The following is a 16,766-nucleotide window of genomic DNA, read 5'->3' as shown; positions in this document are numbered from 1 at the left end:
CATTTGTTTGATGGTTTAATAAATCCAACCGTAGTGGCTGTACTCTCTCCTCTGCATTGTATTTTTGACTCCTCCCACTCGCTCTCTGGGACACATACTCACGATCTCCGGCGTGGAAGGCAGATACTCCATCCAGTCGGCTAAAACCCGGGCTCTGGCCTGCGTGGCCAGTCTTTTGGCTGTCAAGGGACTGAGGCCCACTGACTACTACTGCACAGTGACTCCTGTTGGCCTCCGTCACACATCAAAACTTGTAAGTCCCTTCGGCTGCTCCCTTGTTTGCACTCGGGGTCGCCACAGCAAATCCAAGGTGGATCTGCATGTTGATTTGGCACAGGTTTTACGCCGGATGCCCTTCCTGACGCAACTCCACATTACATGGAGAAATGTGGCAGGGGTGGGATTTGAACCCAGAACCTTCCGAACTGAAACCAACACATCAAAATTTGTGTTTTACATTAATACTGTTTAAATACCAATAAGTAGAGCTACAGTATGTGTGTATGTCTACATGTCTGAGGACACATTTAGACTCGTTTCAGTCTACGCTCCGACTGGCCCAGCAGGTTCTTGGTGACAGAGACCTGATCCTGGACCAAAGTCCACTTGGGTACAAATGTCATTGAAATGATCAGGTCCCATATGAGGGAAATGATAATGTACAGTGAAAGAGACATATTTTTAAAAAATGCTTACAGTATTCTATGAGTAGAGGAGTACAAGAACTAAATCTGAACAAATTATTTCATCTACTTTTAGTGTTTTTATTATTTTTATAGCATTAATTTAGTAGCTTCATGTTCTTTCCATTATTAATAATGATTTTTCTTTTTATGTCTTGTATCTAAATATCCATTCTTTACCAACAGTGATACACGTTTAAGGTTTAAACATATGTAGTTCTCCTATGCCCCACTATGGGGAATATGGAGAAACAAATGTAGTTACATTTTGCATGGGTTTCATGCCACTTTCAGTCTTACAGTTCCATGCTAATGCATGTGTAAATTCAGTTGCTCTCAGTAAAACTTTTCCCTGAAATAGCTTGTTTTAGATTTCTGTCAAGCCCCAAAAGATTATATTCTACTTTCTATGTACTTTTGGTGACACATTGACAGGTTTGTGGCAAAGAGACAAAGAGAAACCCTGTCTCTGAAGGCAGAGGGGGAGGGGCAGGTAGCAACTCCTTTCTATTTAAAGGAACAGGTACAGAAATGGTTTGTTTTCTTACAGACTGGAACATAGTTGTTTTTACAGATGCATCACCTCAATGTCAGTGGAACATTTTGGCCTAAAAATAAAAAATGTTTTCAAGATACCTGGAAAACTTACTGAAAGCATATGTAATATGACTCAGTCAGATATTCTCTGAAAAACAAATGTGCTCTGGTTGTATTTCTGGTTGGTGAGTGCTTTCTCTACAACCACAAAGACTTCCAATGCAAGAAACCAGTGTTCGGAGTTTAAAGGACTTCACACATCATTTAATGTCCCAATTAGCAACACATCAAAATATTCATGAGTGTAAGTCTATCTGTGCACATGCTGTAATAATTAGTGGCGGCTGATGTATTTATTGCTAATTATTCCTCTCACTCAGCAAGTCAGCAGGTGCATTTCCAGAAAACGTCTTTTAGTTGGCATTTCTCGCCATGTGACGTACATTTTAACAATCACACAAATATCCCAATGGCCAAAAGAAAGAGTGAAACGAATGCTGCTACCTTCAATAACAAAGCTTCTGAGCTTTTATTTGAAAGTGATGACTCATATTTACAGAGGAGGTACAGAGAGGAGAGACAATTAATCCTGAAACACTTAATTTTTTGAGTCCGTCGGATTTTAGGTCCTAACGTGCTGACTCTGCCATCTGTGTCGCAGGACACTATTTTACTGCCGCTGTGAATGCACACATGGAACATCTCCATAATGCTGTTTTTACAGGCTGCCTGAACATGCAGGTGTATTTCTTAATATTGGAAAAAGTCAAATACGTTATTTTCAGGCGATAATGGGCTTTCTGTATTACCTGCCAGAATTGTGAGAGAGCTTTGTAAGGAGCTGATGGTGGAGCTGCCATGGAAGCACACCAAACTAGTAACCATGTTCAAAGTGAGAGCTGCTTTTGGAAGTGGCAGAGAGATTCCAGCAGCCGTGGCTCATGCTCAGTGGGTTGGACTCACCTGTCCGCGCCAACTGGGATTATTCATTTTCATCATCTTCTTCTTAATCAGGACCACAATAGGAAACTATTTCATACTGGCGGCGGCTGTGGTCAGCCTCCACACAAAGGTGGGGTCAAGCACAGCAAAACCAGGGAGGACATCTGTCCACAGGAGACTGGTGTGGAACTGGACATTGTTCTCCTGCTGGCGATCGTGCACCATCCGTGCATGACGGTGCCAGTCGGGACCTCTTTGATGGAGTGGACCTGGACATTGTTCTTCGGCTGGTGATCTTGCACCATCCATGCGTAATGGTGCTAGTTGGAACCACTTTGATGGCATGGACCTGGACATTCTCTGGCTCACAATTGCGCGATGACTTCTTTGGTGGAGTGGACTTCACATATTTTAATCTTTGAAATTATTCTACAAGTGGGTGAGTGCCCTGTTCAGGTTTTTTTTTCTTTTGTATTTTGTTCTCCTCAGTGGAGCTGGTAGGCTTTGTTAATTTTATTTTACTTTGAGTCTGTCGGAGTTTGGATCTTGATGTGTACGGAGTCTGTACCAAAGCAGCACGCTGTTTTAACCCTGTGAACATGCACACAGAACTTTCCGCTGTTTTTCAGGCTGCCTGATCACACAGATGTAATTCTTAGATTTTTCACACTTACATCAATGACATTAATAACCGTGCACAAAGTTGAGCCTCCAGCAGAGAATGTTTTTAACAGGCTGTGTTCATGATGGATGTCAATGCGCACCAAATCTTCTCACAGTGTTATCACTTAAAAATGAAATCATACTTATGTAAACTTTGCAATTAATCAGCGGCTCCATTCTTAATGTTAACAGCTACATTCCATTCAACAGCTCACTGGGACATATCTTCAAAGCTATGCAAATGGTGTCAGCAGTCTCCATCGCTGTTTGTTGTGAATGCCATATACTTTGAGAATGGTCACAAAAGCGCACAAAGTAATCCAGTGTATCATCGGATGGTCACTAACAGCCTAAATCTAAGTTGTTAAGATTTCTGTGAGACATGTCGTGGGGTGTTGCTCTTATTTATAAATCTAGGTTTAGCTTATTAGCTGTTGGGGGTCACAAATATAACTCATTTGAGCATCTGATTCTCCGCTCTGCTCAGGATATTACACACTGCCAAGGTCAGAAGTATAAAAATCAGCCATATTATTTGTCACTGTATATAGGTCTCCTGCCCATATTCTGAATTCTTAGATGAATTTGGTGCATTCATCTCTAACTTGTCAACTAGTGCAGATAACATTATGATCATGGTGACTTTAAAGTTCATATAAATAGGCCTTCTGATCCCCTCTGCAAATCATGTATGGAAATTTGTGGATGCATTAGGATTTCGGCAATGCATTCAGGACTCAACGCACATTAGTGGAAATACCCTGGATCTGGTTCGTGCACGTGGTATTTGCTGTCACGAATATTGACATCATGCCTCTTACATCAGTGTCTCTGATCACTCACTTATTAAGTTTACAGTTCCGCAGCCATGTTTAGTGGAACAACAACCTTATATATCATTACGGTGATGCATCAATTCCTCAACTAAGACTGAACTCGAAGCTAGACTGCCTGAGGTCTTAGCTTCACATTGGCAAATACCCAATCAGTAGACAGTCTTGTGGATAGTTTAAACTCAGTGCTCAAAACTACACTCGGCATGATTGCACCACCTGTGTTAAACCGCGCTCCCCCAAGTCACAGCCACCTTGGTTCAATGATTACCTGCGTGACCTCAAGCATAAAGCAAGAGGTCTAGAATGGAAATGGCGTCGTTCAAAATTAGAAGTATTCCACCTTGCATGGCATGATGCTATCTTAGACTATAAGCATGCATTATTGGCTACAAAGCAGACCTATTACCCTTATTTGATCAACAAAAACAAGCATAACTCAAAGTTCTTGTTCGACACGGTGGCAACATTTATTCATGGACAACCACCTGTAATTGCTCTCCTTTTACAGCACAAGATTCCTGGATTACTTTGTGAAGAAAATAGAAGACATTAGGTTAAACATATCCCAGCATGCCTTAGCCAGCCACGACACCCTGCTATTGAGGTGGGCACCATTACTGAGGTATGACCTAGCTTTACAGAATTTGATAGTATCTCACTAGCATGCTGACAAAACTTGTAACATTTTTTTTTTTTCTTTTTTTTGTGATGTGCCGGTATGCAGGCTGCTGAAATTAATTGCCCCTGGTGGGATGAATAAAGTTGTCTAAGTCTAAGTCAACAAAAAGCACACCTGTTTATTTGATCCTATACCAACAAAACTGTTAAGGACCTGTGGCCCACTCTTGGGCCGACTGTCCTGAAAATTATTAATCTTTCTTAACTTCTGGATCTGTTCCTAAATGCTTCAAATCTGCAGTGATTAAACCATTACTTAAGAAACCTAATCTTGACCCTAGTGTATTGAAAAACTATCGGCCGATATCAAATCTATCATTTTGCTCTAAAATTCTGGAAAAAATGGTGTCATGGCAGCTCGTGGACTATCTTACTGAGAATAATCTCTTGACCCACTGCAGTCTGCTTTTAGAAAATATCAATCCACGGAGGAGACATCTCTCACAAAAGTGGTGAATGATCTTCTGCTTACAATGGATTCGGATACCACTATGGTTCTGGTGCTGTTAGATCTCAGTGCTGCATTTGGTACTGTGGATCATCATATTCTACTTAATAGGCTGGAAAATCACTTTGGGATTACTGGGAGTGCCCTTGCATGGCTGATGTCATATTTGACCAGTCATTCTAACTGTGTTTGTACAGTAACACTACCTTTAGCCTTAGTGACATGAAATTTGGGGGTCCACATGGGCCCCCTGCTTTTCTCTCTTTATATAGCACCCCTTGGGCATATTGCGGCATTTTGGGATTACCTTTCACTGCTATGCTGATGATACTCAGTTATACTTGCTGATACTGCTAGTAATCTTGTTCATATGAAATCCTTAGAAGATTGCCTTGCATCAGTGAGAAGTGACAAGACTGAAATGATGCTTCTTGTCCAGTGAGACATCGGCATCAATTTGACCAGGTTAACGCTTAGCCTAGGCTCGTGAGTCATACATCACACTGACAAAGTGAAGAACCTTGGGGTAATTTTTGATCCTACATTGTCCTTTGACCTCCACATATTCTGTGGAGACTTTCAAGTCCAGACTTAAGGCGCACTTATTTTCCCTTTCGTATGGCTAGCATACTGGTATAATTTTGTTTTACACTTTTAACTCTTTTAATTAATTTTATTAGGAAACGGAGCGTGCTGCGGCCTCAACTTTACCTAAATTCTGGTTCTTTTTGTTGTGTGGGCCGCTGAAGAGGAGGTAGTGCTGGCCCACCACCACCAGATGGCGCCCTGCTTGAAGTGCGGGCTTCAAGCACGAGAGGGCGTCAGAGCAACCGGGAGTGACAGCTGTCACTCATCATCAGCACCAGCTGTCACTCATCCACAGTTCATCACCACCACCATAAAGGCCGGAATACAACTCGACCTCCCCGCCAAGAAATCAGCCACTAGAGAGGTAATGTCTCTGCTACACTTAACTCTGACTTAAGAGTCTGAACTTCTTTGCAGGACCGTTTTCCTGTGGTTTGCCTTATCTAAGGGATTGGCGTTTGGTGTGATCAGTGACGGCTTCGCTTCACACTCCATCCAGATAAGTGGTTAGACAGGAGCTGCACGAGTGTGTGATTGGAGGTGGAGGTGCTCCCTCCCAAAAGAACACAGACTGTGGGATTACTGAGTGTGCGAACTCACACTCATCAATACTGTTTCTGTTCTCTGCCAGCAGGTACCAGGTCTGACAGCTGGAGACGGTGGCCACCTGGGGATCCAGGACTTGGCGGCTCCGGTGTTCTTCAGATCCACTGGCGGTGAAGGCCGTGTGGGATCCGGCTTGGTTCGGGACGTACGTCTCCTATCCTCAAGCCTGCCCACACGTCACGCTACATATAATTGTCTGTGGTACCAAAACTGTTTGTCTGTATTCCGTTGTGCACTTCACAACATTAAATTGTTACTGTTTGGCTTATCCATTGTCCGTTCATTTAATGCCCCCTGTTGTGGGTCCGTGTTCCTACACCTTCATAACACTTTTAGTGAAGCTAAGGGTAGTGGCCGGCGATCACCTTAGTATTTCTTCTGTTTTCTTGTCGTTTAATGGTGACAAATTATACTGTATTTCTTGTCTTTCTGATGCCTGATTCTGTTTGTTTTTTTCCTCTCTGTTTAAGGTGCAGCTCCATCCAGAGATGGGAGTTGTATTTGTGCTGGCGACCCTCCTGTCCTGTGCACCAACAGCATTTCCTGTATATTCGTTTTGTGAATTGTTCTGTAATTTATGTCTGTAGCATGGCCCAAACAGAGAGTCACCCCTTTGAGTCTGGTTTGCTCGAGGTTTCTTCCTCAGGGAGTTTTTCCTTACCACTGTTACTCTGGGGTTGGTAAGGTTAGACCTTACTTGTGTGAAGCGCCTTGAGGCAACTCTGTTGTGATTTGGTGCTATATAAATGAAATTAAACTGAAATTGAAAAAAATTAATATTAAATCAAAGTTTGTGCACAATCCATTTCTAGATTCTCTGAATGCAGTTTAATAATAAATATAGAAAACATGAACACTAGATTTAGACATGATTAAAATAAATATTTTGACAGAGTAAGCATCTGCGCTATGAGAATTAAGGATGTATAACTTGACAATGAAATATACAGTGAGGCAAATAAGAATTTGAGCCACTGTTGATTTGCATTTTCCCCACCTACAAAGAATGGAGAGATCTGTAATTTTTTTTTAATCATAGTTACACTTTAACTGTGAGAGAGGAGTCTAAAAGAATAATCCATAAAATCACATTGTATGATTTTTAAATAATTTGAATTTTATTGCATGAAATAAGTATTTGATCACCTACCAACCAGCAAGAATTCTGTCTCTCACAGACCTGTTAGTTTGTCTTTAAGAAGCCCTCCTATTCTACACTCTTACCTGTATTAATTGCACCTGTTTGAACTCAATACCTGTATAAAAGACACCTGTCCACACACTTAATCAATCACACTACAACCCATCCACCATGGCCAAGACCAAAGAGCTGTCTAAGGACACCAGGGATAAAATTGTAGACCTGCACAAGGCTGGGATAGGCTACAGGACAACAGGCAAGCAGCTTGGTGAGAAGGCAACAACTATTGGTGCAATTATTAGAAAATGAAAGAAACAGATGATGACTGTCAGTCTTCCTCGGTCTGGGGCTCCATGCAAGATCTCACCTCGTGGTGTAAGGATTATTCTGAGAAAGCCCAGACCTACACAGGAGGACAGAGTCAATGACCTGAAGAGAGCTGGCACCATAGTCGCAATGATGACATTAGTACCACACTATGCCGTCATGGTTTAACATCCTGCAGGGCACGCAAGATCCCCCTGCTCAAGCCAGCACATGTCCAGGCCCATTTGAAGTTCACCAGTGACCATCTGGATGATCCAGAGGAGGCATGGGAGAAGATCATGTGGTCAGATGAGACCAAAATAGAGCTCTTTGGTATCAACTCCAATCGCCGTGTTTGGAGAATGAGAACAACCCCAAAAAACACTGTTCCAACCATGAAGCATGGTGGTGGAAACATAATACTTTGAGGGTGCTTTTCTGCAAAGGGGACAGGATGACTGCCCCGTATTGAAGGGAGGATGGATGGGGTCATGTGTTGTGAGATTTTGGCAAACAACCTCCTCAGTAAGAGCATTGAAGATGGGTCATGGCTGGGTCTTTCAGCATGACAATGACCTGAAACACACAGCCAGGGCAACTAAGGAGTGGTTCAGTAAGAAGCATTCAAGGTCCTGGAGTGGCCTAGCCAGTCTCCAGACCTGAACTCAATAGAACGTCTTTGGAGGGAGCTGAAACTCGAAAACTGAAAGAGCTGGAGAAGATCTGTATGGAGGACTGGACCAAAATCCTTGCTGCAGTGTGCAAACTTGGTCAAGAATACAGGAAATGTCTGACCTCTGTAACTGCAAACAAAGGTTTCTATTTCTGTTGTATCAAATATTTATTTCATGAAATAAATTTCAAATTAATTATTTAAAAATCATACGTTGTGATTCTCTGAATTGTTTTTTTTTTTGTTTTGTTTTTTTAGATTCTACAGTAAAAATTACAGACCTCTCTATTCTTTCTACATGGGAAAACCTGCAAAATCGACAGTGGATCAAATACTTATTTGCTTCACTGTAAATAAAAGATGGCATATACTAAAAGTAGAGCTCACTGTTCTGTGTGACGCTCTTATTTATATGCTCTTATGTCTGTTAAAAATAAGCCTCACCCCACTCCACTTATGTCTTGTATGAAACTCCAGTTGTGTTTGAAAGGGGTGGGGCTATTGCTTTGATGGACTGGGGTACAGGAGCACGGCACTGAAAGAAGAGAGGACCTCAGAGGAAGCGGAGATGGCGAGCTTCCCGGCCATCAGGACCAATCCTGCCCTGTCTCCTCGTTTCAGGGCAATGACCAAATTTAGTGAGACTGAACTGCTGCAGTTACATCGTTCATGCAGTGGTGGCGCAGCCACTCCGGAGGAGAAGCCCTCAGAGTTCAGCCTCTGGATGCTGCGATTGGATACCGAGAAGACAGCTACGATCTTCTCACCTTGCTGTGCTGAAAGCACAGCACTTACAAGGTAACGACCGTCTGTGGGAGCCGTGAAGATACCTGCAAACACATAGTGACACTTCACTTTGAAAACAGCCACTTATGGGAAAGAATGTTTGTATTATCAGCACAATGGTAGGCCTGTTCTTGTGTTCTGCTGCAAAACGTATACTCAGAAAGAGTAAGGCCCCCTGACACATGCGTGACTTTGATGATGCAAGTTAAAATTCTACCATGCAAAGGGAAAGCCATACATCAACAACATCCAGAAATGCCTCCACCTTTTCTGGGCCTGAGCTCATTTGAAATGGACAGATGCAAAGTGGAAAAGTGTGCTGTGGTCTGATGAGTCCACATTTCAAATTGTTTTTGGAAATCATGGACGTCGTGTCCTCCGGACAAAAGAGGGAAACCATCCAGATTGTTTGCGCAAAGTTCAAAAGCCAGCATCTGTAATGGTATGGGGGTGTGTTAGTGCCCATGGCATGGGCAACTTACACATCTGTGATGGCACCATCAATGCTGAAAGGTACATCCAGGTTTTGGAGCAACACATGCTGCCATCTAAGCAATGTCTTTTTCCGGGACGTCCCTGCTTATTTCAGCAAGACAATGCCAAGCCACATTCTGCACGTGTTACAACAGCGTGGCTTCGTAGTAAAAGAGTGCGGGTACTAGACTGGCCTGCCTGCAGTCCAGACCTGTCGCCCATTGAAAATGTGTGGTGCATTATGAAGCACAAAATATGACAACGTAGACCCCGGACTGTTGAACAACTGAAGTCGTACATCAAGCAAGAATGGGAACAAATTCCATCTACAAAGCTTCAACAATTAGTGTCCTCAGTTCCCAAATGCTTATTGAGTGTTGTCAGAAGGAAAGATGATGTAACGCAGTGGTAAACATACCACTGTCCCAACTTTTTTGAAACATGTTGCAGGCATCCATTTCAAAATGAGCAAATATTTGCACAAAAACAATACATTTTATCAGTTTGAACATTAAATATCTTGTCTTTGTGCTGTATTCAATTGAATATAGGTTGAAGAGGTTTCGCAAATCATTGTTTTTTTTACGTTTTATACAATGTCCCAACTGGCGGCAGACAAGCACCTCTTTGGTGTCATGTGGTGTTCGATGCAATTTCATGACCGCTGAACAGACCCCATCCCTGTGTGAAGGTGTTTTTATAAGGGTGGCAATGACAATATCTTGAATGTCTCACTGTGACCTTAAAATTGACCCCTATATCCCCCAGTATTTCACACCGGTGGGATAAAAAGTACTAGTGCTTATGCTATTTAGATATTTAACATATTGACAGCCAAAATAAACATCTTTATCTAATGTCTTTGGAGAGTGAAGTATACCTGTGTGAGAATCGTAGTGACCTCCATCATTAAGCAGCACCTTGTTGAACCGAATAATTCCAACGTCTCCATGGAAAGGCAGAAGAGTCAAACCTGCTGAGAATGACACCCCCTCACCTAAACAAGGATGATAACATTATTTATGATCAAATATTAACAGAGCCAGGAGCCTGGTGAACTTAATTTCTGACCTGAAGTGATGACAGGTTTCAGCAGTGATGGTCTCATCTGTACATCTGGTGGGCACAAAAGAAATGTTCTGAAACAATCTCTAAAGCATCAGTAGTAAGAGAGCATAATAAGCTAAAGGAGCATTTATTTACCAGAGATCACTGGCATGCCAGGCTTTGGGGACTCGATAGAGTTCAGTGGGGCAGCTTTGAAATGGAACAGAAAGATGGGTTTGAAACCATGCTGATGTAGAACAGTGTTTGCTTATGTGGGTATGTCTCACCTGGGGCTCCAGCAAAGCCTTGGACAGGCATCATGCTGCCATCAGCCCCTTTGTACAATTTGGATGTGGTCATTATGCCAGGGGGGCCCGCCTGTCCGGTCTCCATCACATGTTGCTGCGGTAAGGTGGTGTCCAGAGGGGGTCCTGCAACACTCTTTACAGGTGTTGAACCCTGTTTATGACCGGATTCCACAGTATGGACACCTAAAACAGACAACTCTGGAGTTATTGATGGAGGTCAGACAAGAGGTCAAGAAGAGACAAGTGCAGGTTGGTGCAAGTCCAGATGTTTAATGATCAAACATGTTAGAAGACAACACCAGTTGTTTGGAATGCTGACTGATTGGATGGTGATTTCTCCCTGGATTCAAATCAACAGGGCCTTCAATTTTTAATTAAGATGGGTTAGTTTTTAGATTACTGAAAAAAATGTCCTGTTTCACAAACTCAATGTAACCATACTCCAAGTCACTCCCCAACTGAAAGATTAAGGGCTCAAAGCCCAGTTACTCTTGTTTGTGAGCAAGGCACTGAACCCCATGGAGCTCCATTCTGTGTGTGCAGGTGAACTGGCGCAATGCATAAACCTCCCCATGAGTACTGTGGAGATTCCTGTACTGTAATTATTTTACATCAATTAAATAATCCATTGGACAACAGAAAAATCAGTCGGTAGCTTGTCAAAGAACGAAGACTATGAGTAAGACAACATAAAAAATGGGTCCATTCACCATTTTTGCAGACAAGACAATTTGCTGATTTTCTTTGTTGTATATATTTGAAAATTTCATACTTTTAGCTATTGCACACTTCAGATGACATTTTGCAAAATCAATTTGGGCTTTGGCAAAACTGAAATCCCCCCTGATATTTTACGTATTGAACAAAAAACTGAATAGACAAGAACATCATCAATTATGAGAAGTAGATGAAGACTTACTACTCACACTTAATTAGCAAAAAAAAAGAAAAGCATAATTCAAAGTTCCATTTGACACTATGGTTACATTTATTCAAAGGCACTCACCTGTAAGTTGCACACCATTTATTGCTCAGGAATTCTTATTATTTTGAAGAGGAAAATAGAGAATATTAGGTAAAAAAATATCCCAGCATGCTCTAGTCTCACTGCTAGATCCTGTTACTGACGTAGGTCCCAACTCTGCTATGGTGCCAACTTGCCAATTTCATTACTGTTCCGCTGGGTGTGCTGTTGCATTTTGCTAAAAGCACAACTTGTGTTTTTGCGGACTAAACTGTTTCAGGATATGTGCTACACTTGGGCTCACTATGCTGAAAATTATTAACCTGTCACTAACCTCAGATTCTGTTCCTACAAGTTTTAAGTCAGCAGTGATCAAACCTATTCCTAACAAACCTAATCTGGATCTGGGTTTTATGAAAAAAAATTACAGACAAATATCAAACATATCCTTTAATAGTAAAGTGCTTGGAAAAAAAAAGTTTTACAGCAGCTTGTAGATTATCTTGCTGACCTTTTTGAGATCCTGCAGTCCGCATTTAGACTGCACCATTCCACAGAGAAGGTGATTCCTGAAGTGGTGGAATGATCATCTGCTCGCAATGGACTCTGATAGCACCACAGTGCTGCTATTGTTAGACCTTTGAGCTGCATTTGCCACGGTGGGTCATATACTAATGGACAGGTAATTTTAGTTTAATATTTATTTAACTAGGTTAGTCCCATTGACATTGAGATTTCTTTTGCAAAGGAGACCTGGACAATTATAAAGTTTCCAATTCACCTAACCTGCATGTCTTTAAATGTGAGAGGAAACCGGAGCACACACAGGAAACGCACACAAACACGAGGAGAACATGCAAACTCCACACAGAAAGGGCGCAGGTGGGAATTGAACCATGACCTTCTTGCTGTGAGGCAACAGTGCTAACCACTTATCCACCGTACTGCCCAGTAATGGCCTCGCATGGCTGACATCTTACTTATCTAGTCAATCTCAGTGTGTCTTGTATAACAGTGTTACTTCAAATCTTGTCCCCATAGGGGTCGCTTTTAGGCCCTCTGCTATTCTCCCTCTATATAGCACCTCTTAGTCAGATATGACGCCGTTGTACTTTTCATTGCTATGCTGATGACACTCATTTGTACATGCTGACAACTGCAGATAATCTCACCTACACTCAGATTTTCCACTGTGACAGAGTATTTTGCCATGAAAAGAGTTGCAGAGAAATTCATGCTGCTGGCTTGGGCACGAAGCTGATGGCGGAGCAAAAGCGCCTCCGTGTTGAAGTCTCACAGGAGATGTTGTGACATGCTCACCTCTTCCACCATTCGGAAGATTCAGACGGCTTTCGGTGGCTTTTCAGTCGTGTGACTATCCGAGAAATTGTGGAAGAGGTGGGCATGTCACAACATGTCCTGTGATGCTTCAACACGGAGGCGTCATTCTAACAGTTACGAAGGTTTTTACAAAGTTTCTCAAAGCTGAAGAAACAGAAAATAGGAAATCAAACACCTGTTGTATCAGCTTCAAGGATGGCATCTCGTGGTCCTCACCACTGTTGTCTAAGTGCTTGCTCAGTGGGCTTGGTAAGGTTTGGCCTTACCTTTGTGAAGCACCTTGGCAACTTATGTTGTGATTTGGCCCTATTTAAACTGAACTGAATTGAAACACTACATTTTCACCCCATGTTCAATCAAGAAACATGCAACTGTGATTACATTTATGAAAGGGATATCCTTGATCGGCATTAACAGCCAAACAGTGAGTGATTGCCTGAGCCTGTCATTACGAACACAAAAACAGTCGATGACAGCCTGAGGTCCCATCACATACTCATCAACGTTCCTGAAAACCCTGGAGTTTATCAACCAATCAGTCCTCACTGCTGCCGGCACACTGTGCTGTTGTCTGGTCTACAACCATACAACAGACCTCCAAATGTTAAAAAAAGAACAGCCATATGTTTATTCACCCTGGGGATTAAGAGTCATTTACTGTAGAAGCCAGAGACGTCTGCCTGTTAAACACAATGTGTGAAGAGAGGCAGGCTGTAAGCATAAAACTACACAGCGGGTGGGGCCTTTGTGCACTTTTATGGCACACATGCATGTGTTGTAATAGTGTGCGTTTGAATGTGTGTCATTCCTCATATAAAACTGAGTAGGCATTAAAGTCTGTGTTGAGCACTCTGTGATGGCAGCAAAGTAATTTTGGGCTGAGAACAAAAGGGATAAAACAAAACAAACACATCCGGGACATATAAATGTGTTTGTCACAATCAAAGAGTCGAGCTGTAAACAAAAGCTGTTGGTTCGGCTTGACCACAAAACGTCTATCCTTCCATCAAGGCAGCATGGAAAAAACTTGTCTGAGTTAGTCACATGACAAAGTTACACTGGTCTTCTCATGATGCATCTTTTGAAATTAGAACTGTGACATCAGATGTCAGATTCTGATTTCTGTTCTCACTCCTAATCAGACTGCAGCTTAGATTTTATTATTCAAAAAACCATTTTAATTCAATATTTTAAAAGTTCCAAGCTCCAGCTGGCAAGCAGACACTTAAGCACCTTTCACCCCGGGCTTGCATACACTTGCGTTGTGATGCGTAAATTGCGCCGATTTGGCGTAGTCCCTGTGTAGGCTGGTGTGTGACGGTGCATGGTTGTGTTCGTAGTCTTGCTTAAAGTTGCATATGTTTGCTTACAGTATGCTGACTGCCACGCAGGTAGCCCTCACTGGTATTTTTCTGTCTCTCACACCTGCCTACCTTTTGAGGGGTTTAATGGCATTGTGCAAAGGCGCTCTGTTCTCACACCCCCTCCCTCCTTCAATGCACCAGACAGCCAATAAAAATACATAGAACACTGAACAGATAAACCATTATAACACAAACATTACTGCAGGGTCGCTACACTGCCCCCCCCTTACAAATTCCCTCAGCAGAGTGATCACAAACAAAATCCTTGAGGTGGCCTGGGCACCTCCTCTGTCTCCCAGACTGCCTCGGTGTGAACACCAGCGGCTGCACCTGTAATCTTTGGACAACGTGCTGAGAAGCAGGCGGTGAGTTTGGGGGTGGGAATTAATGCAGTAGACTGTCATCAGGTCTGGGTGTGTGGCTGTCTCGTTTATCCAGAAAGGTGTTGAAGGCCCAGGGCATGAAAGTGGATGTACATCCCCTCTGTATGGGGCCAGCCTGTTCCTGTGGAGGGCCACCCATCTTCCCCAAAGTGGCAGCTGAACCCTATATACCACCTTACCCAGCCTCCCAATACCTTACAAGGGCCCACCCAGTGACAATCTAGCTTAGGGCACCGCCCCTTCTTCCTCATGGGACTATACACCGACACCATGTCCCCAGCCTTAAAGTTTCTTCCTCTAGCTGTCAAGTCAAAGTCTGTTTTCTGCCTCACCCCTGCTTTCTGCAGCTGGTCCTGGGCAAAAGCATGTGCGGAGTTTGTCCTGTCCTGGAGGTTCCCGGCATACTCTGGACCTGGTGGCACTGCTGGTGAGTCTGGGGGTCTGCCAAAAGTAATTTCTGCTAGCATCCACAGCTCTTGCCCCACCATGAGCAGGGCAGGTGTGCATGAGGTGGAATCCTGCACAGCCGACCTATAGGCCAATAAGACGAGAGGGAGGTGCATGTCCCAATCACACTGATGTTCCGCAGTGAGGATGGCAAGTTGTTTTGCCAGGGTTCTGTTGAATCACTCAACAAGTCCATCACTCTGAGGATGTAACGGTGTAGTCTGAGTCTTCTGCATTCCCAGGCGTGTGCACATAGCAGCAAACACACCCGACTCAAAGTTCCTTCCTTGGTCGCTATAAATGACCTCTGCTGTCCCAAACCTGGTAAACAACAGGGCGTTTTGACCTTCAGAGGCTGATAAGCCTGCCATGTTTAGAGCTGAGCAGAGAAAACACATTTGCAGCTCTCATGAACAACCAAATCCAATTTATGAGTATTCCCTGGTCTCTGACATCTTCCTTTGCAAGGCGTACATTTTCTCCGAGATGTTATCCAACTTATGTCTAAGTTCAAGGGTTAACGCAGTCTGAGAATGTATTGCCTTGCCCAACTCATTAATCATGACAGGTGAGGGGTCGTGGTTCTGGTGGCAGCTGTCTTGCCAATTCTCCGGTAGGTCAGGGTAGCAAATAAACCAATAAGTGCCAGCCCTCCTAAGATAAAACCAAATATAAATAAATCTTTGACGTCCTCCACAGAGAGTGGCACCAAGCATGCAATACGCCATTTCTCCCAGGTGTCGAGAACATAGCCCACAGGGTGGGTTCCATCTAGGCATGCAGGATCCCCCAGCCCTGATTTCCTTGTTGAAAAAATGGTGTCAGTAGTGTTCAGAGACCAGCTGATCAATTCTGTGGTTAATCTAATATAGTTTGAAGAATTCACAGCCCAGTGAAGTAGGGACTTTGAAGGTAGGAGCAGAGACACAGGAGAGAGTAGGAGATGCAACCTCCCTCGCTGGAGTCCGAAGCAGAATGCTTCACCACAATAGGTTCCAACTGTGTCCCTACTGGGACCACGTCAGGTCTTATCAGTGTTGTGGTGGAACCTGTGTCAACAAAGGCTATGCATGGAGCCCCCGCCAAGGTGATAGGGACATGACAAAAATCTCAGACATCAGCCCATCCCACCACCTTTGCCGATTCAGCAGTGTCATCTACTTCTGGGGGAAGCGGAGCTCTGTTTTCTGGTCTGTGTTGCTGGACTCCATCCCCTGGAGACAAGGCATAGTGGGACACAGGGGCAGGGGTCTGTGTCGTCTTTTCTACACAGACCCTGGGCCATTTCCCCCTAGCACCAGCCAGCTTTGGGCACCGCACACTTATATGGCCAGCCTGGCCACACACCCAACACACAGGGGGGCCTCGGCGAGGACAGCTGTCGTCAACTCAGCAGCCCAAGCTGGCTTCTTTTGAGCTGGGCCCTTGTGTGTCCCCATTCTCACTACTGGCCTGTCCCCAACATGGACACTCTCTGCAGTACCTCCTACAATCTCCCTCTCCAAGGCCAGATCTGGTGCCTCCTGCAGAGTGCGGGGGTGCACCAATTGA

General features: G+C 43.6%; 1 protein-coding gene across 1 annotated transcript in view; it reads right to left on the bottom strand.

Annotated features, from left to right (window-relative positions):
• Positions 1-8,596: 8,596 nt before the first annotated feature.
• The window catches only part of emilin2b (elastin microfibril interfacer 2b), an 85,871-nt gene continuing 77,701 nt past the window's right edge, over positions 8,597-16,766 (bottom strand). The window contains exons 6-10 of the mRNA XM_034170938.1: positions 10,696-10,849; positions 10,565-10,618; positions 10,433-10,477; positions 10,242-10,358; positions 8,597-8,931 (exon numbers count right to left, since the gene is read on the bottom strand). Of these exons, the coding sequence (XP_034026829.1) occupies positions 8,600-8,931; positions 10,242-10,358; positions 10,433-10,477; positions 10,565-10,618; positions 10,696-10,849 (702 nt within the window). The 3' untranslated portion in view covers positions 8,597-8,599. The remainder of the gene's footprint in view (positions 8,932-10,241; positions 10,359-10,432; positions 10,478-10,564; positions 10,619-10,695; positions 10,850-16,766) is intronic.

The sequence above is a fragment of the Thalassophryne amazonica genome, chromosome 1 (genome assembly GCF_902500255.1).
Source record: "Thalassophryne amazonica chromosome 1, fThaAma1.1, whole genome shotgun sequence".
Lineage (NCBI taxonomy): Eukaryota > Metazoa > Chordata > Actinopteri > Batrachoidiformes > Batrachoididae > Thalassophryne > Thalassophryne amazonica.
Note: the sequence above shows the minus strand (reverse complement) of the source record. Positions and strands in the feature narration are given on the sequence as shown.